Genomic DNA, 26,371 nt, shown 5'->3' with positions numbered 1-26,371 from the left:
GGTTTACTTAATTTTTCTTATCCTAGCTGCTCTTTTCATTGTCTTGTTTATTAAGCATGTATAATGAATTCAGCTAAAATGATGTTGTGTTTTTTGGCAAGTATCTATTGATGACTTCCATACAAAATCAAATGCATTTATGCAGTCCAAGAAATAAACATGTGTTCAGGCCTTATGTTTTGTGTGAGGTCTTTTTTCTTATAAATATGACTGTGGAGCCCTTATTTTGAGTGACTGTTCGACCCTTAATTTTATTATCCATAACCGTGCCTGCTTTATTTTCTTGCCCACAAGGAGCATTTAACATTGATATCCGTAACTTCCATATGGTCAACACCGGGAATTGGAAAAGGCCAATTTATGCTGTGTTTTTTAGTCTTTGCAGTTTTCTTTTTACTATTCATGTCAGATTAATTTCACACTTCTGAGAAGTTTACAATAGGAGCTGTTGTGGAAATGCTGGCATAGAAAATAATTACGACATGTTTGTCACTTACTAGACTTCTTTTTAAAATATAAAAAACACACACAAGCATCAAGTGATTTAACACGCTTTCCATAGCACCCTTTCCCAGCACTTACATAATTGCATTTTTTCTTTTCTGTAAGCTTTTTCCTCTCCACCTCCTCCTGTCACACTGACCCAAAGTCATAAAAAGTTTGCTTGCATGCCCTTGGTCCTGTTTGTATAAATTATGTGTACACTATAAATATTCACGTTTCTGAGGGAGCGGTTTAAACAATGCTCGCCCTGTTAAGCTCCCTCCTCGGAGAGAAGGAAAAGAGGCAACTTGACATCACCGCGGACCGTATATTTCCCGGCAATGTCCTTAAAAAAATACAGCTGTTTCGCCTGGCGAAATAAAACACTGTATAAACACCACAATGGAAAAATGTGGCACAAAGAGGACGAGGTTGAAGCTATGAAAACGAGCAATGCAGATTGTTTAAAAAAATATATTGTCATCGGATGTAATTTGCTGCTTGTTGCACAGTAGTTACTATAGGCCAAATTTATGTCAGGTATAAATCCAGCATTGGAGCCTTGTTTTGTATGGGCACTTGTTTTCAAGTTCTTTTTTAGTTGATGGCTTGGTGGCTGCATTTTGTATGTCAGAACATTTAAAAAGTTTTAACTCCATATGTATGGTACAGAAAGCGTATCTTCCAAGGTTTTGTTTATACACTGTCTTTTTCATTCCATTAATAGTCTTTTCACTTACTGTCACGAAGACGCAACAAGATGTGAGTGAAAATGAGCAGAATTCCTTTTTTACAGCTGTTTTCAGAACAGGTATCCTCATTGGAAGACCCACTCTTACCTCTTGTTTTGGTGGCATCAGTAAAATGTGGATTTTGGCTCACTTTCTGTTTCAGTGAAATTGGCCAACTTGGAAAATAACCAACCTTTACCTATTCTATCCTAAACTGAAAAAAATGTTTTGTCTTTACGAACACTATAAACTTGTTTACTTCTATGGCATGGTGGGTTCCTTCTATGGTAAACCTAATGATCCAGTCTTTAGTTCTATTTTCTATTTAGAAACCAATCAAATGCCACATCCTCCTCATCCCTATAGCGAAGTCTGTAGCACAAAGGCCTGTTCTGTTTTCTAATAGTTTGGTTCAACCAGACCCTTATCTGCATGGTGTTTATATGTTCTCCTATTTTCATGTGAGTAGAAGATCTAAGTAAGAGCATCCCAACCTAAAAATTTGCTCTGGCTACAGTTTAAATCTGTGCACAACTTGGGGGTTATGTTTGATGTCTGCTTATCATTTGGGCATTCAGTGTCCATTTATTCTCATTCTAAAATCCAAATCCTCATTCTATGAACAAAGAACATTCCACTGCTACCCAAAACCTAGCAACTTATTCCAACTACAGATCTATCAAAGTCATGCCCAAGGAAACCCAAGTGAGGTATCAAGTTGATGTTCAAAACTGAAGTTAATGAACATCTAGTGGATGAGGTAATCATGTTACGGGGGTGGCATAAAGCAAATGGACATCAGGGTTAGTGGCAGACTCATAGCCAGATGTTACTAATAGAAAGATCAATTGCGTATTGTCCCTGTCCTGCTCCATGAGAATTATGGTGAAGAAGACACTAAAGAAAAGGTGTCAAGGTACTGGAGAGGTGGCCTATTATGAGCACAATTGTTTAGGTGTTAACAAGTGTCAAACTGGATCTGTAAAGCCACAGCCAAAGCTGCTGTGTGCAGAGCAGGCAATTCATAGCATCTGTCAACCAAAAAAACATGAAGGTAAGAAAAGCTTATGATGGTTACCTAAAGTGGAAGAGCAGACTAAATATAACTATTTCCTCCCCCCTCACCTATCCTGTCTAACCTGTGGTAAAAAGATATGCTTACTTGCCTATTTTTATTCTCCTCCAGTCCCTTCATGTGGCCCCACAACTCTGCGAACCTTTTATAATAGGTCAGGCAAGATGGGTAGATTAGTTATAGCTAGGATTTTCTTACACTTTAACTGGATGATTAGTTTGATAAAGCAGTAAACTATCATTTATCAGGAACAATGATAACATTTCTAAGTACTGTTTTCACCTTTTTTCATATTCTTTTGCATATCACCCCTGCATATTTACAACCAATTCCTGTTTTTATGCATGCAATGGTTGCTTGGTCTTTCCTTGGTGTGTTTTCTGATGGTTACAATAGTATCTGTGAAATATGCATTGGCGCTAGTAGTCTCTGTTAAAAAGCATGCAACAATGCAGGAGAGCTATAGGGAGACAGAGTATAAGTGTAGTCACTTTATTACAGGAATTACCAGAACAAAGACCTTCATGGCAGGATCACCAGGTGCTGTGTTTAATAAAGGTTTGAAATAAAATGTGCAAACTGAAGTTCCTGTGACCCTCTCAACTGAGTTCTGGAGCAGTGTGCTCCGCATTACCAAAGTTACTTCCCTAAAAACAAAATGGCACTTGGGAGTCGGAGAATGACAGCTTCCATTGGGAGATTTCTTACCCAAGTATGATTATTGATGCTTGAAATATCATGCTACCCCCATCTGTCTACTACCACTACAAATACATACATGGTTTATAATCTAGTACAAAGAAAAATGTCTGTGTTATACAGTTATTTGCATAAAAATATTTTCCTTTTTTTTTTTTTTTTTTAACTATCAGAGACCACTATACATTAGACGTGCCTGATATTTCTCTATTTTTCCCTTTTTCATAATGGAGCCTTAACAGAGAACCTTATATAATTTCCATGTTAGTATTGGAACATTTGTATGGTCTTTTTTGTATGTTATAAAATGCCTTCTCATGATGAATTGGCTTAGCCTCCTTTGAACGGACCCACCCTTTTTGGAATGTTAAAGTAAATGGATATATCCATTTCCACCATCTGTAGAAGATAAATAAATACTTAACTCAATTGGAACAGGGTAAATCTAGACCATATTAATATGTGTAATTACAGTTTATGTAGCAGTGTTTCCCTTCATTACCTCTGTATAAATCCTGAATAATCATCTTCCACAGGATGACTCATAGCGTGCTTTAAAGGCCTTTTCGCTTTCCTTTCTGGTCTGTTTTATTTGTTGTTTGTTATTGGAGGGTATTCAGATAATGGGCTTTTAGAAGACTTCTTCTATGATGTGTCTATTTAAAGTAGGTTTCATTTGGCACGATGTGTGATTTTACATTCTTTTCTAATTTTAAATATTGAATTTCCTCAACCTCACAAAGTTTCAGGAAAGTTGGTAAACCACTACATTATCACGGCCTGTGCCCAGCACTGGTCTCACTCTGCAGCATTTCTCTGCAAACCACGAAAGCCAACTAAATGATAAAGATCTAAGTGAGAGTGTAAATATATTCCAGGAATGCTCCAGTTTTTTAGGTTAATAATATCATCTGATACATATGTGACATTATTAAAGCAAAGTTCCAAAAATGGATAAAAAGTGGAAAAAAATGTATTTAATTTGTTTATAATGCAGCTAGCCTAAGATTCTAAGTCTGTCAAGATCACTGCCTGTATAGCAGCACTCAGAGTGGGAGAGGGAGGAGCAGCACTAATAGCCAATCAGGTTCTACTGCATTGTACATGCGGTTGGGAGAAGAGAGAAAAGTGATGATCTGCTGCTCTTTCATTGTCTCAACAGCCGGTCAGGGACGTATTCTTGACTGCTGCATTAAAGGCCAGGGATCTGACCTGTTTGGATCACAAAAAAAGTAACAGGTTCACCTAAATGCTCACAACCACTGCATATACTTACAGGGGAGCTGAACTGTGGAAACTGGGCCCAAAAGGGCAAGTAAAGGGTAAGGGATTAATCACTAGTATTGCCTATAGGATCCCTGCAGTTGATATTTTTCATATTTCTGACTAGCAATGCCTTAATACATATGACTCTGTGCAGTTGGCTATCTTAGTAGAAGGAGCAGCGTTTTGCTTACTCATGTCAGAGTTGCCCCCCTGGCAATGGGTGATCTGATGACTGGTGGGGTAATGATCAGCAGCAAATGTGGGGAAAACACAGACTCACAGAATAGATGGAACAGGAGCAGGGTGTACCTTGCACTGTAGGCCTATAGGTGCAACTTTCCTGCAAGGCGAACAGCGAGCAACACTATAGCAACATTACCAAATCTTACTCCAAATATCACAAGACTACCAGTCAGAAGCAGTAGTATATACTGCTATAAGGTTGAGGCACAATAGTGCCTAGGCACAGGAAGCTAACTGCTATTTTTCTAGAGGAACTCAAGTTAAAAGGTACAATTTGACATCACTGGAGAATTCAAGAAGTATGAGTTGCAGCCTCCAGCAGTAATCTCCACCATGGAATCCTGGATTATTAGTAATTGGCTGATTTACAGCACCCAGCTATCTCTTTAAGTATAGCAAAGGAAAACCCTTTTTTTCCCGTTAGTTTTGGATAAAGTGGAGAGGGATTAGAACACTTGTCAGTTTTTATTGCTTTTATTGATTCACCCTCTATTTGTCCTGTTTACCATTATCATTGAAAGTGAAAATAAAAGAAAATCACAAATTTTGTGTTGACATCAGAGCACTAATACAAGGGAAAAGCTTCTAATGGGGGCACTAGTTCTGGTGACACTGGGTTTTCCTCTCACTTCTTGTTTTGGCTATGGGACAGGAAGTGAAGAAGAATCTCCACAATGGGACACACATGGAAAAAGAAAAACTTATGGAGGTTATAACTCTCCCTTGCTCTATCCAAAATGAAAAAAAGTTTGTATTTATCTACACTTTAAGAATGGAGAGACCTGCTAAAAGCCAGTATGAGAAAACATTTGGAAAAGATTCACCTTACCTACATTATTATTAAAATACCTCCATAAAAAAGTCTGTAGTCATCTTGGGGACATGTTTTGGCCATTGTTTGTTGCACTGGTTTCCTTCTTTTGGTGACCCCCATCCAGGATGGGCTTCCCCCAGTGTACTGTGGATGCAGGTTCATTCTTACTGTACCACTGTAATGAGCTTATCTCAACGTGTTTCAATGTTGGCTTCCTCAGGACGGAAGAGGCAATGCAAAAAGAAAAATATAATACAGCTACCTCCACCATTTGTTCCATATGTGAAGTGGACATTCTAAAAGTTTACTAATTAAAATGTTGTTAAATTAGATGACTGAAGTATGTAGGCACTCTCTAGTATATCTATAGCTTCTTGAGAGGCAAAACAATCATTTATGCTGGAATTCACATTTTAACTATGTATGTACTGCTAAGTGTGCTTTTTCATACATATCTGTGAAGCAAACATTTGTAATAAAGAACAGCTATTTTATTTTACCAGATAGTTTGTAATCTCTGTATGGCACCTTTAAAAGCCCCATATTCCTCTAGTGAGGGATTCAACAGAGTATATGTTAATTACAGCTGTTCACCCTGATGTGGATTGTATTGTCATTTGTATTTCGATATAACAGGTGAAGGCAAAGGGATCTGAGTAATGTACCTAGCTTTTTGATTGCCTTTCTGCTTTCTGTGTTTGTCATGCCTGACCTGGTTAACCAAATAATCTGTACACTAATTCCCACCCTCCGCCTCTGTCAGGGAAATGGAAAATGATTTGCAGTAAACAGAATAATTTGAACCAAACACTCAATAGAAAGAGGAAACAAACCAGAAATGGCCACAGTGGAAAATTTCAGCGTGTACTCCCATCTTGTACCAGACAAATAGTAATTTGTAAACGTTCACTTTCCTCGAGAGCAACTCATAAAATCTCGTACTGTTCTGCCATAAAAGAACCACATTGCCACAAGTTTCCAAGTACTTTACTTTTTTTTTGTCTCATTTTAATTCTTTTTCTCATAATTTTCCCCATATTTTCAGCAATAGAGGAATTTAAATTAAATTCAAGTTTTGTTGAGTTGTGCAGCCTCTGCATCTTTTTGGTGTTCAAGATGCTTTTTACTTATCTTACCCAAAGTGAAACGCTTGTTTCAGGGGATGCCTTATCTTTAAGATCTGCAAATTTTGGGGAAATTAGTAAGCCCCTCGAATTAGCAAATATTGAGATTTTGGGGTGTTCTGTGAACATTAATTGTTCAGAATGCCTTTATGCAGGCCATAGATGGGTCGAAAATCGGCCGATTTTTCTTTAAAAAAAACGAAAAAAAACGTTCAAGCGGCTGACGTTACCAGCAACGGTAAAAAAAATCGGCCGATTTTTATCCCGTCTACAGCCGGCAAAAAGTGTCCCTGCAGAGAGCTCCACTATTTCTTTGACAGTTCTTTGACATTTATAGCGGTTGCAACAATGTATCTATTTGTATCCATTTAGGATACAGATGGTTTTTATTTGGAAACAAATAGATACATTGTTGCAACCGCTATAAATGTCAAAGAACTGTCAAAGAAATAGCGGAGCTCTCTGCAGGGACACTTTTTGCCGGACTGGAATTCCTCTTCTTCATCATCGTCTTCTTCATCCTCTTCTTCTTCATCCTCTTCTTCATCCTCTTCTTCTTATTATTCTTCCTCTTCTTCATCCTCTTCTTCTTCCTCTTCTTCTTCTGCTTCCTCTTCTTCTTCCTCTTCTTCTTCCTCTTCTTCTTCCTCCTCTTCTTCATCCTCTTCTTCATCTTCTTCATCTTCCTCTTCTTCATATTCCTCTCCTTCATCCTCTTCTTCTTCTTCTCTATCCTCTTCTTCTTCTTCATCCTCTTCTTCTTCCTCTTCTTCTTCATCCTCTTCTTCATCTTCTTCATCCTCTTCTTCAGCTTCTTCACCCTCTTCTTCATCCTCTTCTTCATCTTCCTCTTCTTCTTCATCCTCTTCTTCTTCTTCTTCATCCTCTTCTTCTTCATCCTCTTCTTCATCCTCTTCTTCTTCTTCTTCTTCTTCTTCTACTTCTTCCTCTTCTTCATCCTCTTCTTCTTCATCCTCTTCTTCTTCATCCTCTTCTTCTTCTTCATCCTCTTCTTCATTCTCTTCTTCATCCTCTTCTTCTTCATCATCCTCTTCCTCTTCTTCTTCCTCCTCTTCATCCTCTTCTTCATCCTCTTCTTCTTCCTCTTCCTTCCTCTTTTTCTTCCTCTTCTTCTTCCTCTTCTTCATCCTCTTCTTCTTCCTATTCTTCTTCTTCCTCTTCTTCTTCCTCTTCTTCATCCTCTTCTTCTTCTTCATTCTCTTCTTCATCCTCTTCTTCTTCCTCTTCTTCTTCCTATTCTTCTTCTTCCTCCTCTTGTTCTTCTTCCTATTCTTCTTCTTCCTCTTCTTCATCCTCTTCTTTTTTCATCTTTTTGTCTTCCTCTTGCAGGTCACTGCTCATGCGCAGATTTTTTTATCGGTAAAAAGATCGGCCGATTTGCCCATCATTGCCGCGAAAATCGGCCGATCGGCAAATTTTTTTTCCAACTTTACCGATAAAAAAAATCTGCCAAAATACCGAAAAACGGCCGAACAATTAGCCCACTAACGATCCGAAAATAGTCCGATTTTATTTGCGGCCGAAAAATCGGCCGATGTTCGACCCATCTATGGCCTGCATTAGTCACTTTGTTTCCATTTTTTTTCAGAAATTATAGGACATTTTTAAAACCAAAATAAAATTCTTAAAAAAAAAAAACCTTTATTTTTATTATTTTTAGGTTTTGGATATAGCAGGGAAGTGTTAAAACCTGTGCTAGGTTTTTGCTTTGTAAGGTTTCTTCCCACTTTGTCACACTGCTCCCACTTCTTAAACCTATTGGCCACACATCACTGTGATGGTGCAATAAAAGGATATGGTAGGTGGTGAGGCCAGACTCTCAGTCCAAGAATTTGAGTTGATAACTACAAGAGAAGACTTACTATCTTAAAGGGAACATCTAGAAATGTTTATTGTGCCTGAGCAGTATCATAAAAATGTTTCCTTCATTTGCCCTTTTTACTTCCTTTTTTGCTCCCTGTGCCTAGGCACTCTTGTGTCTTGAGCCTCATAGCTGTGTCTTCAGCTTGAATCTAAGGCACTGTGCCTCTGATTGATAGTCTCTCAAAACGTGGAGTAAGATTTGATGATGGCTCTACTGTGGAGATCGATCAGTCTTTCTTTCTGCGTGTTATTTATTCAATCTATGGAGCTGTGCTCCTTGATCATTACCCAACCAGCAATTAAATCAGCAATCATCAAGGAAGCAACTCTCATAAGAAAGCAAAGTCCTGCCTCAACAAAGATGTCCACCTCCACACAGAGACACAGTTCAGAACATAGTATATTTAATCAGTATTGAGAAGAAGATCAGCCTCAAGGAACCAACAGTCAATACTGGTAACTAGTCTTTTGCCACTTTTTTTTTTCATAAAGCTGTGACAGGTTAAGAACCCAGGCATCAGTTGGATGCTTAGTCTTTCCTATCTTAGCCACTGAAGCTTGAACCTCATTCAGAGTGGTCATAGGGCTCATTCTGTAATGGCCACTTACTTTTGGTGAGTGGTCTGTTCTTTATAGACTTCTTATAATTTCCTAATTATTCATTTATCTGTACTCCATAGGATATTCATTGACTTTGAAATGTTCTTGAATTGACTATTTTCTACCTGAGAATGGTGAATTTATTGTGCTGCATAATGGTGATCTAATTTTTATGGTCAGCTTTATATTATGACCCCCCAAGTTGAGTCACTCAGTATTCCTCCTTACTGTAGACTGAGAAAATTACTCCTGTAATATATGATTTATAAGAAATGTGCACACCATAAATTTTGTTTCATTTCGAATGTATTCGTTCGTTGAAGAATTTTGCTTAGTCATATTCGTTATGTTGAACTGATTTGTTTTTGGCAATCATTTTGTATCTTTGGCAATCATTTCATATATTCATTGGTCCGCGTGGATTCAAAAAATTTAGCTTTTTTTTTTTTCAGAAGATTGCTATATATTCTATATATTATTGAATTGGACAGATTCAAATTGGAAGGATTCAATATTTTTGGACACTAGTCCAACCCACAAAGGGAAACAGCATGAGCTGACTGGAAAATATTGACTGGCATTGTGTACATCCGAATTAAAGAATGGAATGAAATTTGGATACATTCATTGTCCGAATCCAGGTTATGAAAGAAATTTTAAAAGGACATTTATTTCCCCATGGGCTCAAACTACAATTGCATCATGTGACATCATCCCAATGAAACAAATGCATTTGTAACTATATCCATTTGGAGATTTGTATACATCTGAATCTCCAAAAATTACATTTTTGTCCGAAAGACAAATTGTAATGATTTATATCGTTTGGCTCATAGAGATCCGGTGATAGGGTGATTTGTAGACCTTTGCTTCATTATTTCCACTTCAAATGGTTCCATTTGCTCTTTGGCAAACATCTTATAGAACATCTCAATTATGGCAGTCAAACATTTGTCATAATTTGTAGTGTGATTCCCTTTGTGATAATCCTTGTGCTATCTCATGTACAGTGCTCAGCATAAATGAGTACACCCCAACAGACATGTCAGAACACCTTTGCTTTCCTTTCAGAATCAACATTTTCTATGGGACACTATACTACAAAATACTCCCACAAATTGATTGCAAACAAGATTTGTTATTCTGCACACACAAAAAAGTATTTTTCCTAACAAATTAATTCAAGACCATATTGCAAAAATGAATACACCCCAATGAAAGTCTTAGGAGCAAAGCTAAACTTTAGACAACAAAATCCTAATTAACTCGAATTCAACTACAGGTTAGTCTAATTATTCATTAAACAGGTGTCCAGCAGACAGTTGATTATAAAAGGGTGTTACTTAACAAAGAAAACCCCTTCCCATTTAATGCTGTCAGTAATGGCACCACATGGAAGAGAAATGTCACAAGGCCTAAGAAAGAAAATAATTTCTTTACAGAAGAAGGCTACAAGAAGATAAGCAAAGCTTTGCTTATCAGTCAGAATACTGTAGCAAAAGTGATACAAAAATTTAACAAAGATGGAACTGCAACCATCTCACAGAGACATCCAGGCCATCCATGGAAGTTAACACCTCGACAGGAGCGTCTTCTGATGAGAAGGGTTAAAGAAAATTGCTATACAAGTTCACTGCAGTTAGCTAAAGCAGTAGAAAGCCAAGCTGGAGTGATTGTTTCCCGTGACACAGTACGGCGTACACTGCAGAGGAATTGTATGCATGGGTGCCATCCACAAAGGAAACCTCTCCTAAAGCCCATGCACAAAAAAGCCTTCCTAGAATTTGCCAGAGCCCATGCTGAAAGAGAAGACTACTGGGACTGTACTCTGGAGGGATGTGACCCAATTAAATGTTTTAGGAACTGATGGTTTCAAAACTGTATGGCTTTGCAAAGGTGAGGAGTACAAAGAAAAATGCATGGTGCCTATAGTGAATCATGGTGGTGGCAGTATCCTTCTGTGGGGCTGCATAAGTGCTGCTGGTGTTGAGCTGCTTTTTATTGATGGTATCATGAATTCACAGATGTGCTGCTGTATATTGAAAGAGAAGATGCTACCACCACTCCATGCCCTTGGTCATTGTGCACTTTTCCTACATGACAGTTATCCAAAACACACATCTAAGGCCACTGTTGCATTAGTGAAGAAGAAGAGGTTGAAACTGATTCAGTAGCGAAGTATGTCTCCTGATTGAATCCAACTGAACACCTATGGGGAATTCTGAAGAGATAATTTGAGCATCACTCTCCATCCAGCATGCAGGCTCTAAAAGAGGTCGTTCTTGAAGAATGGAAAAAGATGTTGCAATATGTCACCAACTTGTTCATGCCATGCCTAGACGACTTGGTGCTGTCCTTACAAATCATGGAGGTCATACAAAATATTAGATGTAGTAGTTTTTGTTGTGGGGTGTATTCATTTTTGCAGCAACTAAAATTGTGTAAAACTGAAGATTTTGTAATATTATCAACCTTACTTTCATGTAATGAGCTAAACAAATGTTCTATAAAACTCAGTTTAGTCTGAATTTTGGAAATGATTCTTGTGTTTCTAGAGATATTGTTTACAATCTTACTTTTCAAAAGGGGTGTACTCATTTATGGTGAGCACTGTATGTGTGTATGTGTATATATATATATAAGTATGGGCCAAAGTTTTGTAAGGAACTTGTTGTATTTGGAATTAGGTGCTTCGGCTTGGTTGTCCGTTGTTTTTAATTGCAAGGATGTGACTTCACTAGGAAATCTTGATGGCATGGTGAGGTAATTTGGCTTTTTTCGTTCTATGTGCAAGAAGCTCACAGGCTGTCATTTATAAACAAGGGAAGGATTTGGGCCTAGTACATTCAGGCATTCTCCGGCGGGAGCAGACTTTCCAGCTGAAAGCCTCGCTTCCACTCGTCAGCTACAGGTGGCTGTTCGCTCATCAAAGGATGCATTTTGATGAGAAGTGGGCTCTGAGGATCTGGGGATTAAAACTTGTTTTTACAGTGAAGGCAAATTTCTTAAGTTTTTTTTCCCCCTCTGTTTTACTTCATCTAGGTTTTTTACTTGCTCCAGTCGTTCTTCGAGGCAAAACACACAAGTAATTCAGAGCGAATTCAGCAGGAGGTGTGTGACATCACTGACAGCTTGAAAGCCAAACTGTGGCTGGCCAAGAGGTATGTTTAAGTTAAAGGACATTACCAAGCTAACAAAGCTAACCCTTCTCTATACTCTGGCACTTAAATGAATATATAGGATTGTGAAAAAGAACTATCACCTTAGCAATGTATTTCTATTTTTCATTTAGGTAGTACTGTCAGATGTATCTGCACTTTACACTTAATCCTGTCTATGAGCTTACAAACTAAAGTCACATACACTAGGCCAGTTTAAAGAGCTGTGAAAGCTGTGCCCAATAAAGGCAGGCATGGGGTAAAGGAATTAGTCATTGGTTTTGCTTGTAGACTCCCTACAACTGATCCTTTCCCCATTAAAGGAGTTCTCTAGACAGATGGGGTTTTTTTAATGCAGTCTCTGCATTAAGGTAAAAAAACCTTCTGCACGCAGCCCACCCCAGCCACCCTTTATACTTACCTGAGCCTGATCTTGATCAAGCACTCTGCACAAGAGTAGAGGCTCTCTCTGTTCTCTTCTTCCTCAATGGCTTAGAGACAGCAGTGGGAGTCATGGGCTCCTGCTGTTGTCAATCACAGCCAATGAAGAGGGAGCAGGGGACGGGGCCAAGACATGCTCTGTGTGTCAATGGACAAATAGAGGTGGCTCGGGAACAAGAATGCAAAAATGCCCCCATAGTAAACGGCTTTCTATGAGGGTACTCAGCAGGGGGGAAGAGCCAGGAACGGCAGCGGGGCATCCTGGGAGAGCAGGATTGGGGCTGCTGTGTGCAAAACCATTTCACAGAGCAGGTAAGTGTAACATGTTTGTTATTTTAACCACCTCCCACCCTCCATATAGTACAATGACGGGCTCAAGGTGGTTCTCTCGTTCTGGGAGGACGTCATATGACATCCTCCCATTCTAACTGCATGCACGGCTCAGGGAGTGCACAGCGATCTGCGGTGTGCTGTGTCCCTCAGACACAGCGGATGACCGATCAATGGAAAGAGCCGATGATGTCGGCTCGGTCATGTGATTAGCTGTGTCCAATCACAGCTGATCACATGTAAATAGGGAAATGCCGGTTGACAGCTCGAGAGGAGAGGAGAGCCGGTAATCGGCATCCCTCAGAGGGGACATGTACACTGATCATCAGGGCACTGATGGTCAGTGTGCCCTGATGATCTGTGTAGCTCCAGCAGTGCCACCTGTCAGTGTCCATCAGTGCCAGCTGTCAGTGCTCATCCATGCCACCTGCCAGTGCCACATCAATGCCACATTTCAGTGCCTACCAGCGCACATCAATGCCACATATCAGTACTCATCTGAGCTGCCTTTCAGTGTCCCCCATCAGTACCAGTCAGTGCCGCCTATTAGTGCCAGTCAGTGCCGCATATCAGTGCCAGTCAGTGCCACCTATCATTGCCAGTCAGTGCTGCCTATCAGTGTGCATCAGTGCCAGTCAGTACCACCTAACAGTGCCGCCTATCAGTGCCACCTATCAGTGCCATATATGAGTGCTGCCTTTCAGTGCCCATCAATGATGCCTGCCAATGCCCATCAGTGCCACCTACCAGTGCCTCCTCATCAATGCCACCTATCAGTGTCCATCAGTGCAGCCTATCAGTGCTCATCACTGCAGCCTCATTAGCGCACATCAATGAAGGAGAAAGATCACTTATATACAAAATTTTATAACAAAAACTTTTTTTATGAAAATTTTAAGTGGTTTTTGGTTTGTTTAATAAAAAATAAAATCCCAGAGGTAATTAAATACCACCGAAAGAAAGCTCTATCTGTCTAAAAAAAATGATAAAAATTTCATATGGGTACAGTGTTGCATGACCGTGCAATTGTCATTCAAAGTGCAACAACGCTGAAAGCTGGAAATTGGCCTGGGCAGGAAGGGGGTATAAGTGCCCTGTAGGCTAGTGGTTAAGGGACAATAAATAGGTTTAGAATCACTTTAACTTGACCATGTCTTGTGCCACACTATGTCTCTGTGTGTGGGCAGTTATCCTGCGTCTTCATATTAGAACTGTCACCTTGATGACTTGTGACCTTATGACTAGTGAGGGTAATATTTAACAAACTGCAAAAGAGAGGCAAAAACCACAGATGGACCAAATCAATAAAGCAGAGGCATGGATAACCATGCAGTGCAGATCCTTAGGTACAAATTCCTGTCCAGCAAGGGTAACAGTGAGCATCACGGTAGTGACATCACCAAATCTTGCTTCAGATCTCCTGAGACTAGCCGTCAGATGTAGGGTTGCCTTGCAGATATGCAGTTTTGAGGCTGATAACACAGATGTGCCCTTGGCACAGTCAAATGTCAGGTTACTCACTGCTGTTATTCAAGAGGCATTAGGAGTGCAAAGTGGATTTTCTGGTCCTTTATTTCTCATTGTAACAGGCTGAGGTCACCACCAACCATGGCACATGTTACAGGCCTATGCAGGAGTCACAGAGCTTCTGTTTAATATGCACATATAGGTCAAGCCAAGACTGCCTGTTCTACAGGCCGGGAGAAAGTGATATTATCTCTTTGGGTTGTGTATAATACAAGGTGTGTGTAGAAGTTGTCACCTTTGACTAACTCGCAGAGATGCATTGATCTGGGGCAGGGGCGGACTGACAACTCATGGGGCCCCCGGGCAATAGGGGATCATGGGGCCCCTGTGTCCTTGCCTAAACTCACAAAAGCCTATGAAAAAGGTACCAGGGGCATCTCATGGGGCCACCTATTGACCCCGGGCCCTCGGGCAGTGCCCGAGTTTCCAAATGGTCAGTCCGCCCCTGATCTGGGGTATAGTCCAGCCTAGGTTTGGTAGCCAATGAGCAATTACTCTGTTATTTAGGGTTCTGTGAGCCATTATGGAATGTTGGCATTTACAAAGGTTTGTTTTCTTACACAGGTGAGTAAACCCTAAGATTGTGAAGAGAAGTTTTTTGTAGGCTTCAGTGGTGAACCATGGGGCTTCTACAATGTGGTAGCAAATGCTATAACACCCTTGACCTTGGAAGTGCCCAGACTGGACCCTGAGTAAAGAATGCTCACTTTTTTAGTGCTCATTATACCAACAGACATTTTGATGATGTTTTTATAAACAAAACAAAAAAAACATTGTTGCCCTCTTTTTTTTTTTTTGTAATAGCTTGATGCAAGGACGTTTTTTAAAGCTGAACTCCAAGTAAACAGCCATGTACACAGTTGAAATACTAAGGATCTGTTCATTTAAGCTATTTTTGCCTGCTAGGCACCCATGCCTGGCTTAGGTCCTCTCTATAAACAGGGCCGGATCTAGCCTGTCTGATGTGGGGGTGCAATAAAAAATGTCAGTGGACAGAGAATGGGAGGTCAACAGGGCAGTGTACAGGGGGGCATCAGGGAAGAGGATAGGGTCAACAGTTTGTAGGGCAGTGTACAAAAGCCATTAGTTTGTAGGGCAGAGGACAGGGGTCAGTAGAGCTGAGGACAGGAGTCACTGCTGGCAGGGCAGAGGACAGGGGTCACTGCTGGAAGGGCAGAGGATGGGAGTCACTTTTGGCAAGGCAGAGGACAGGGGTCACTGCTTGCATAGCACTTAGCCATACTCCTTCTCCCAACCGTGCACATGACCTGGACACAGATAGCAGTGTTCCTCCTCCCCACACAGATAACCAAGTTCAGTATGGTGTCAGACAAGGATAGTATAGTGTGAGGCTAGGGCTCTATAGTGTCAGACTAGGGCAGTAAAGTGTCAGATTACAGGAGTATGGTGACAGATTAGGGCAGCATAGTCTCATATTAGGGCAGTGTAGTTTCAGGTTAGGGTAGTATAATAACAGATTAGGGCAGCATAGTGACAGATTAGGGCAGTATAGTAGCAGGTTAGAATTGTATAGAGGAAGGTTAGGGCAATATAGTGGCTGTACAGTGGCAGGTTGAGGTAGTAAAGAGGAATATTAGGGCAGTATAGTGGCAGGTTAGGGCAGTATAGTAGGTTTTGAGTAGTATAGTGGAAGGTTAGGGCAATATAGTGGCTGTATAGTGGCAGGTTGGGGTAGTATAGAGGAAGATTAGGGCAGTATAGTGACAGGTTAGGGCAGTATAGTGGTAGGTTTTGAGTAGTATAGTGGTAGGTTTTGAGTAGTATAGTGGCAGGTTAGGGTGTTATAGTGGCAGGTTAGGGCAGTATAGTGGCAGGTTAGGGCAGTATAGTGGCAGGTTAGGGTAGTATAGTGGCAGGTTAGGGCAGGATAGTGGCAGGTTGGGGTAATATAGTGGCAGGTTAGGGCAGAATGGAGGCAGATTAGGGTAGTATAGTGGCAAGTTAGGGCAGTATAGTGGCAGGTTAGGGTAGTATAGTGGCAGGTTAAGGCAGGATAGTGGCAGGTTAGGGTAGTATAGTGGCAGGTTAGGGTAATATAGTGGTAGGTTTTGAGTAGTATAGTGGCAGGTTAGGGCAATATAGTGGTAGGTTTTGAGTAGTATAGTGGCAGGTTAGGGTAGTATAGTGGCAGGTTAGGGTAGTATAGTGGCAGGTTAGGGTAATATAGTGGCAGGTTAGGGTAGTATAGTGGCAGGTTAGGGCAATATAGTGGTAGGTTTTGAGTAGTATAGTGGCAGGTTAGGGCAGTATAGTGGCAGGTTAGGGTAGTATAGTGGCAGGATAGTGGCAGGTTAGGGCAGAATGGTGGCAGATTAGGATAGTATAGTGGCAGGTTAGGGCAGTATAGTGGCAGGTTAGGGCAGAATGGTGGCAGATTAGGGCAGTATAGTGGCAGGTTAGGGTAGTATAGTGGCAGGTTAAGGCAGGATAGTGGCAGGTTAGGGTAGTATAGTGGCAGGTTAGGGTAATATAGTGGTAGGTTTTTAGTAGTATAGTGGCAGGTTAGGGTAGTATAGTGGCAGGTTAGGGTAATATAGTGGCAGGTTATGGTAGTATAGTGGAAGGTTAGGGTAATATAGTGGCAGGTTAGGGTAGTATAGTGGCAGGTTAGGGTAATATAGTGGCAGGTTAGGGTAATATAGTGGCAGGTTAGGGTAGTATAGTGGCAGGTTAGAGCAATATAGTGGTAGGTTTTGAGTAGTATAGTGGCAGGTTAGGGCAATATAGTGGTAGGTTTTTAGTAGTATAGTGGCAGGTTAGGGTAGTATAGTGGCAGGTTAGGGTAGTATAGTGGCAGGTTAGGGTAATATAGTGGCAGGTTATGGTAGTATAGTGGAAGGTTAGGGTAATATAGTGGCAGGTTAGGGTAGTATAGTGGCAGGTTAGGGTAATATAGTGGCAGGTTAGGGTAATATAGTGGCAGGTTAGGGTAGTATAGTGGCAGGTTAGAGCAATATAGTGGTAGGTTTTTAGTAGTATAGTGGCAGGTTGGGGTAGTATAGTGGCAGGTTAGGGTAATATAGTGGCAGGTTATGGTAGTATAGTGGCAGGTTAGGGTAGTATAGTGGAAGGTTAGGGTAATATAGTGGCAGGTTAGGGTAGTATAGTGGCAGGTTAGGGTAATATAGTGGCAGGTTAGGGTAGTATAGTGGCAGGTTAGGGTAATATAGTGGCAGGTTAGGGTAGTATAGTGGCAGGTTAGAGCAATATAGTGGTAGGTTTTGAGTAGTATAGTGGCAGGTTAGGGCAGTATAGTGGCAGGTTAGACTAGTAGAGAGTAGGATAGTATATGGTGATCACAATCGTGATCCATGGCTGTGTAATGTGTGATGAAACGGTTACCTGTTGGGGTTAATTTACTAAAGACAAATAGACTGCACTCCGCAGTTGCTCTAGAGCTTAGTAAAGAAGGGGAATCTCTGCTGACTTTTCTCTTCCTCCATGCCTGCAGAACAGGGAGTACTGGACTGACCTGTATGGCCATATCAAACAGAAGCTCTGTGGACTTCTGTAAAGACCAGTAACTGGGTTGTGTTTTTCAGGACCTCTCAGCCTCCACCTCACATTTGCAATAGGTTCTGTCCCAGGCAAGGAAATATACATCTTATTTCATTTGTAATCATTGGCACAGCAGGTTATTACTGTTGGATCACCTTTCTGGTGTTGTAACTGTTCAAAGCCTGTGTCTGGTTCAGTCTTCTCTCCCATCCGCTCTTCTAGCCTTTTCACTCAGAACTGCAAATAAACACCAGGCACTTTTCTTTAATGTGAAATATCGGGGTTATTAACTGCACTGGCAGTGTCCACTGAAAGACACTTTACAGGATAAATGGTTTCCTACACTAAAACTAGACCATGCTAGAAAACAAAGTTTTTTTTTCTTGTGCAGTAGACTTTGTATAAAGGTGTCTAAGGGAATATGGTCAGTTTTTCCCATAAAAAATAATCAGTTTTTTCGCCTTCCAAGGCTGACTCTCAGAATTGGGCGTTGAGGCCACAACTGCTGCTCTATCAGCTGCATGACCATATATTAGTAATGCACATTGCCTACTGACTCCTGAGTATCTACAGTATTACTTTGTCATAGTATATCAGAACCTCAGCGTTATCCACATTCATATCACATACGGGGTTCTCTATTGTGTGATTGAGTGATTGTAAACCCTTACATATGCCCAATGAAGTGATTGACTTCAGGTGATAAACAGAGGTGAGACAAATCATCCTACAGAAGTTGTACTCGTCTATCTGTAGTCTTCTCTACATCCCTTCAATGTGCTGAATTTATAATGCTTGTCTGAGAGTTCAGAAAAAAGGGAGCATAGAGCTGAGATTACACAGTCAATGAGGAGAGTTCTGAGAGCTGATTGGAGGGAAGAGACACCCCCTTTCACAAAGCTTACAGGAATATAGCTGAGGCTGTCAATCTGCTGGAGGTCCCTCCTCTGTCACCATTTTTCTCTTGGTGTCAGGAAAACTTGTCAGAAGCGCACATGCTCGAGAAGTGATGTCAAATGGAGGAAGTTCCTGCCATTGTGGCTGCATTTCCTGGTTACAGACAAGTCGCAGATCTTGCACAGCCTTACCTAGATCCGTTAACCCCATATAGGTTGCAAGCCGACGATCCCCGCAAGATGGATCGGATCTACGGATTGGGGAGGATAATGGATAGGACTCCGATCCCATTATGCTCAATCCACAGATCCGATCCATCTTGCAGGGATCGTCGGCTTGCTTTAATACATTCCTTTTCGTGGAGCTCATGGAGAGGGTCCAGTGTCACCCCATGCGATAGGTGTCACCCAGTGCAGCGTGCACCCCCTGCACCCGCCTAGGGATGCCACTGTGTTTAGGTGACATTTTTCCACATGGCTTAGTTTATCTTTAAATAGATTTTTGTCAAGCTGAGTGGTGCTGACAGGGACACTGAATTTTAGCCAATTTTATCAGGAATTCAAGCTAAGTATGGCTAGCTTAAAGTGGTTCTAAAAGCAAGATATTTTTCACTTTAATGTGTTCCTTGCATTTAGGTAAAAAATGTCTGAATAAGTCTATCGCCCCATCATCTCCCTTTATACTTACCTGAGTCCTAACGAGAAAAACCACAACAGTGCGCACTCTCCTCGTACATTACCGTGGTATCAAATGTTTTATTATAAAAAAAAGTGACTTGTGCATACTCACAAAAGGACCATGAAAACAGACATGTAGCCAAGTGAATCAGTCCTAGGTATCGGGGGTCCTGTAGAACAGGTTGCCAGTTGTAATAACTGACGCGTTTCGGGAGACGCACTCCTTTCATCAGAGCCAAGGCAACCAGACAAGCAAATGACCCATATATAAGGGAAGACCATTTAGAGACCATTTTGAGACCATCACCCCACCCACTGCATGTGGAAATTCCTGAGGCAGAGCCAACCAGGGCCCACCCAACTGAAAAGCCCTACAGCTGATAAAAGGCCTACATACAGGCTGTATATCTCACTCATAGCCGATGAGCTGCTGCAAAGACTAAAAGGATAAAAAAGCTCCTTTTATTCTTTGCAGCAGCTCATCAGCTATGAGTGTGATGTACAGCCTGTATGTAGGCCTTTTATCGGCTGTAGGGCTTTTCAGTTGGGTGGGCCCTGGTAGGCTCGGCCTCAGGAATTTCCACATGCAGTGGGTGGGGTGATGGTCTCAAAATGGTCTTCCCCTATATATGGGTCATTTGCTTGTCTGTTTTCCTTGGCTCTGAAGAAGGGAGTTTGTCTCCTGAAACACGTCCATTATTACAACTGGTAACCTGTTCTACAGGACCCCCGCTACCTAGGACTGATTCACTTGGCTACTTTTCATGGTTCTTTTGTGAGTATGCACTTGTCACTTTTTTATAAGCATTTTATACCACGGTAATGCACGAGGAGAGTGCGCCCTGTTGTGGTTTTTCTTGTCAGTGCTAAGATTTCCCCGTCTTCCGGGGGCTGCACCTTAACTAGTGACAGTTACTGTGAGACCCTGCGGAGCATGAAGATTTGAGCGCTGGTGGTCTTTTGACTTTGACTTACCTGAGTCCTATATTGATACAGCACTGTGCTTATCAGCAGCCAGTGTTGATCTCTCTTCCTCTTCACACAGTCCAGCTTGGGAGTGAGCCTGCAGGTACACCCCCATAGGAAGCTGCTTCCTATGGTGACGCTTCAAGAAGTAATGTAGCCAGGAGCGCCGGCAGGGGACCCCAAAGGAAGAGGATCGGGGCTACTTTGTGCAATACCATTGCATAGAGCGGGTAAGTATAACATGAAAAGGAAAAAGGAAGCCTTTACAATCACTTTAAGTGGTTCTAAAACCTAAACATTCCCTGCATTAAGGTACAAAATGTTTAGGTAACAGTATCGCCCCCTCACCCCTGTCACACTTACCTGAGCCCTCACTCAATCCAGCACTGTGCCTGCCTATAGTGGCCCTCCCTGTTCTCACAGGCTTTGCTGATGTAGCGAGAGCCATTGGCTCCTGCTGCTGTCAGTCAAATCCTATGACAAGGGAGCAGAGGGGGGCCAAGCTGCGCTATCCGTGTCTATGAATGCAGGAAGCACAGCTCGGGATCAAACCTGCAGGTGTGCCACCATACAGTAGGAAGAGGCTTCCTATGATGGCACACCAAGAAGGGGGAGGAACCAGGGGCTCCAGTGGGGGACCCAAGAAGAAGAGGATTGGTCTGTGGTGAACCGTCCAAATTTCTTTCCATGTATAGCCAGTTTAATTTTATCTTACAGGTAACATGTAGCCACGTTGTGCTGCATTCACGCTGCCTAGCCACAACGCTCTTGGCCTAGGCAATGATGGTGACAGGATGTTGGAAAAAGGAGCAGCAGGAGAGATCAAACATCAGCCTGTCTGCATCCACCTTTACTGAAAAAGAAGAGATTGGAGTGGACTCCACCTTTACTTCTGTAGTGTATAAATGATGCTGCCCCAAGTGGCCTAGACATCCTCCCGTCTGACGCCAGTTGTACCCATAGGCCTTTTATGAACAAAATAACATAGAAATGAACTCCTAGATCTATAAAATGTGTATTTCAGTCTTTTTAATGACAACATAGCAGCCCTGAGCACTTCTCATTATTGATATAATGTGATTTTCAATTGCTGGTTTAGCTTTGCAGCTCGTGTGCTGATCAGAATCATATGCGCACGGCCCAGATTGAATTACAGCGGAGAAATACATTTGCCGGGGAACACAGGACCAATCATTGTATGTTCCAGAATATTTATCTCATGGCCACAGGGGATGGCAATCTGATTCAGTTACAGATTAGGTTCTGCCGCCGTTATATAAAACATACAATTTCTGTCATCGTTATATAAAACATACAGCATCCCTGTGTTTAAATAAATGGCTCTTAGTGTTTAACTTTCCTCTCTTTTGATGTTTCAGGCAAAATCCGTGTTTGGTAACCAGAGCGGCTTTTATCGACATCCTGACTACCATCAGCAATTATCTTGCAAAAGGCGGGATTCAAGGTATGGGAGCGCAGAGTGCAGGTCAAGGCTGGCAAAAAAAAATATAAAGTGCATGATAGGACCATTTAGGCTCTAGCACTATGAGTCGCGACTTCAGGGGTCACTAAAATGCTTGGATAGTGTAGTAAGTGGGTAAACTCCTGATTTTTTTTTTTTTTTTTTCACTTTTGCTGTTTTTTTCATAAAGCATTTGCAGAACTTTCAGCAATCTTCATTTAAGCTTTCAACCTCATTCTCTACAAAGGTACATTTATAAATGCCCTGATACTCAAAGTGTTTAAACAAGCGCATGGCTTTCAAGTAAAAGTGATCACTTTTACAGGACGTTAAGGGCTCGGTCACACTAGCAGTTGGGGGAAGGGGGGGGGGGTATTTAGATCCAGTGGTTGAGCCAGTTTTTTACTGCCCCTCAACCACTCTCCTTTAGCTGTAGAGGAATCGGCTGGAGGTGTATACAAGCTGTGGTCATGGTGCTTTGCTTGGATGCGGCTGCTCTGCAATGCACGTGGTTGCGACCCGCTAGTGCGGAATGCAAGAGGTTAAAGCAGAAGGTACTCTTCAAAGCTCTTGTGATTGAGCCCTAAAGGTTACACCAATCTCTCCCTTTTGCCACATTTGCCTGGAGGAATGGAAGAGCCTTGAACTGTGATAAATTTGCTTGTTTGTGAGAGCGGGAGGAGTTCAGGGAATATCCATTTCCAGATAAAGCGCTGCGTAAATTGACGGCGCTATATAAGTACCTGAAATAATAATAAATAATATACTTTGCCACTAATGAACCTGGAAGCGACATGTATTATGGCACTTCCGGGTTCAAGGCTGTCATTTGTTTGGCTACCTTTAGCCAGGAAAGCAACTAATCAAGCATGATTTGTGCTTGATTAGCAGCAGTGGAGGGCATGAGAGACATTGAGGGTCTACTAGACCCCTGATGTCTCCATAAAGAGACCTAACTCCTGCCCATGCTATCACATAGTGTAGCCAGGAAAGCAACTAATCAAGCATGATCTGTGCTTAATTAGCAGCAGTGGAGGGCATGGGAGACATTGAGGGGTTTATTTACAAAAGCTGGAGAGTCCAAAATCAGACTCCCTTCTGCATAGAAACCAATCAGCTTCTAACCTCAGCTTGTTCAATGAAGCTTTGGCAATGAAACCTGGAAGCTGATTGGTTTCTATGCAGAAGGGAGTCTGATTTTGGACTCTCCAGCTTTAGTAAATAAACCCCTGAGGGTCTACTAGACCTCTGATGTCTCCATAAAGAGAACTACCTCCTGCCCATGCAATCACATAGTGGATTTGTTAGCCCCTTTGTAAGAGCAATAAAGACAAATGAAATAATAATAATAATAATACATAATAATAATTCAGTGTTAGAAACATTCATTAGAATAAAACAGATAAAAAGAATTTTTAAACATTTTAATAGTACCCCTGATGACTACGTTCACACCCAAATACAAATGAACACTTGCACATGTGTATGTAAACATAATTATCTGGTAATCTTTGCCAGGAATTTTGTGAGCCAATAACTTAAGTTGGCCATAATGTTTTCAATAGATTTTCCTCATAGGAAGGCCATACATGAGTCAAAAAAATCAACTGATTCCATTGTCACTCTTGCTGAGCTATTGTATTCTGCCTGAGGAGAAGGCTATAGTCGGCGGAACTGATCGTTCAGGAAAAACCCAACAGACTGGTTTTTTAACCACTTGACCCCCAGGCCAATTCTGACATTTCTCTCAATTTATTTTATTATATATATTTTTATTTTTTGTCACTGTATCTTGATTTATTTATTTTTAATCAACTTTACTGCTATCACAAGAGATGAACCCTTGAGATAGCATGGGCAGTGACAGGTCCTATTTATGGAGAGATCTGGGGTCTTTTAGACTTCAGATCACTCCTCGGGCCTCCAAACCATCTGATCAAACTGAGATCGGTTTAATCAGATGCTGTACACGCCAGTAACTGCTTGTCAGCAAACAAAAGGAAACAGGAAGTAACAAAATCCTTGTCACTACTTGTTTCTGATGTCACAGATGAGGGGTGGGAACTCCTGTTCTGCCACCCTTCCCAGTGAATGTGACAAGACTGATTGCATCATTACCAGGCTCTCCGATCCCATCGGGGAGCCTGGTGACGGCGGGAGGGATGGGAGACCCCTTTCTTCTGCCTGTAAAAGTGTAAAAGCTGTATAGCTGCTTGGATCACTTTTAAATGAAATAGAATCACCTTTAAATGTAGCCTCAACAATGATCCTGGTATAACCGCCTCAATACAATGCCGTATATACATACAGCAGAATTAAGGTGGTTAAACCTTGACATGTTTGGTATCCATCTACTCCACATAACATCATCTTTTATATTTTACCAACCATGAGTTTGTGTGTGCTAAAATTCGTTGTAGTGTATTTTTTTTCCTAAAAATTTGTGCTTGATAAATGGTTGCACAAATCTCATGTGACTTAAAAAATTGCAACATCTACCATTTTATTCTCCAGGTCCTCTGTTTTCAGAAAATATACACTATTTGGGGGTTCTAAGTAATTTTCTAGCAAAAAAATTTTTAACGTGTGTGAAAAAAATTCCCAGAAAAGCAAGTGGTTAAAGTAGAAATCTGTGAATATTATGAAGTACAATATGTCTCATCCTGTTGTAGATGAAAAGTAGGGCAGCCAGGGTCAATACGGTATCATTTATTTTCTGTTTTCTGTCCTGGGTCTGCTGTGCATGGCCACCTTTCTCTTGCTCTATCAGTTTTATGGTGGATGGGGAAGGAAGTTTATAAGTTTATACTACCTTTTGTACCACTAGCCCCTCCCTCTTAGATTGTAAGCTCCAAGGAGCAGGGCCCTCCTATCCCTCTGGTATTGAACTGTATTGTTGCTGTATTGTCTCCCGTTATATTGTAAAGTGCTGAGCAGGGGCGGACTGACCATTTGAGCACTCGGACACTGCCCGAGGGCCCGGGGTCAGTAGGGGGCCCCATGAAATGCCCCTGTACCTTTTTTATAGGCTTTTTTGAGTGTGGGCAAGGACACAGGGGCCCCATGATCCCCTATTGCCCGGGGGCCCCATGAGTTTTCAGTCCGCCCCTGGTGCTGAGCAAACTGTTGGCGCTATATAAATCCTGTATAATAATAATAATAATGATAATGGGGCAGCACAGTCGCTAAATGGTTAGCACGTCCGCTCTGCAGTACTAGGGTCGCTGGTTCAAATCCTGATCACGGCACCACCTGCCTGGAGTTTGCATGTTCTCCCTGTACCTGCGTGGGTTTCCTCCGGGTACTCCGGTTTCCTCCCACTCTCCAAAGACATGCTGGTAGGTTAATTGGATCCTGTCTAAATTGTCCCTAGTATGTGTATGTATGGATGTGAGTTGGGGACCTTAGATTGTACACCCCTTGAGGGTTAGGGACTGATGTGAATGTACAATATATATGTAAAGCGCTGCATAAATTGACGGCGCTATATAAGTACCTGGAATTAATAAATAAATAGGTGTCAATAATCAGTTTTTTGGTCGGTGCTCATGTGATTGTTGTATTAGGGTGTCTAGGTGTACTGTGATGTACAACAACCACACCTTGGTTTCCTGTGTTGTCAGAGAAGTTTTGCAGGACGTAGTGCAGCAGGGTGAGACTTGTGGTGTCCTCAGTGTGGTTTACGTGTTATGCTCAGTGATGCCTATGTCTGTACTACAATACGCACATATTTTTGCAGCTGATCTTATCTGCAGATAAGATAGGGTGACCCAGAGTACATCAGGATGTTATCTGCAGCATGTGACATTATTATAAACTGTAAGATGTGTAGAAATCGGTGCTCAGAAAATACATAACTACCATTACTGAACGAGTTTGACAATGGCAGCTGCCGTGCTTTTATTGATAACATTTTTTCTGCATAAAAAAAAATTCATAAAACAAAGAAGATTACATATAAAGGATTGAAAAAACCTTTGATAGTTGAGCCTGCAGAGAATATTTTTGTCTCCATACAAGCCCTTAGACTTTGATGACATGGGCGCCAAGGGGGCAGTAAACACCCCCATACACCCCCCCCCCCCCCAACCACTCACCTAAAACACAACATGCAGCTGGAGAGGGTTGTATGAATGGCACACTGCCTGTCCAGCTCGCCCACTAAATTCACTTGCCCATTAAGCACGTCTGACGAAGGGGTCCTGTGTGGCTCCAAAACATTGCACTTTGTCCACTGTGATGTGTTCATTGTTCATTAAAGTTCTCTGATCCATGGTGTGCTGGCGAACATGTACATCGATCTGTGGTGTCTCCAGTTCCAGCTGGCTGTTTCTGCAGCACTCGCCACTCCTAAGCCTTATCCAGGAGCATGTGTAATAGGAATATTGACGTTGGCATGGACAGCCTGGCTGGTCTGCAGCTACGCAGCCCCATTTGCAACACACTGTGATTTGATGTGGGTCTGACACCTTTCT

The 26,371-nt window shown here is 41.6% G+C and overlaps 1 protein-coding gene across 1 annotated transcript in view; it reads left to right on the top strand.

Moving 5' to 3' along the window:
- THADA (THADA armadillo repeat containing) overlaps nucleotides 1-26,371 on the top strand; it is an 870,089-nt gene that overhangs the window by 616,388 nt on the left and 227,330 nt on the right. Inside the window, exons 30-31 of the mRNA XM_089677843.1 lie at nucleotides 11,962-12,080; nucleotides 21,814-21,899. Of these exons, the coding sequence (XP_089533969.1) occupies nucleotides 11,962-12,080; nucleotides 21,814-21,899 (205 nt within the window). The remainder of the gene's footprint in view (nucleotides 1-11,961; nucleotides 12,081-21,813; nucleotides 21,900-26,371) is intronic.

The sequence above is a fragment of the Staurois parvus genome, unplaced genomic scaffold (genome assembly GCF_062004578.1).
Source record: "Staurois parvus isolate SC_StPar_1 unplaced genomic scaffold, SC_StPar_1.0 ptg000192l, whole genome shotgun sequence".
Lineage (NCBI taxonomy): Eukaryota > Metazoa > Chordata > Amphibia > Anura > Ranidae > Staurois > Staurois parvus.
The sequence above is the reverse complement of the archived record's forward strand: the minus strand, read 5'-3'. Positions and strand labels throughout refer to the sequence as shown.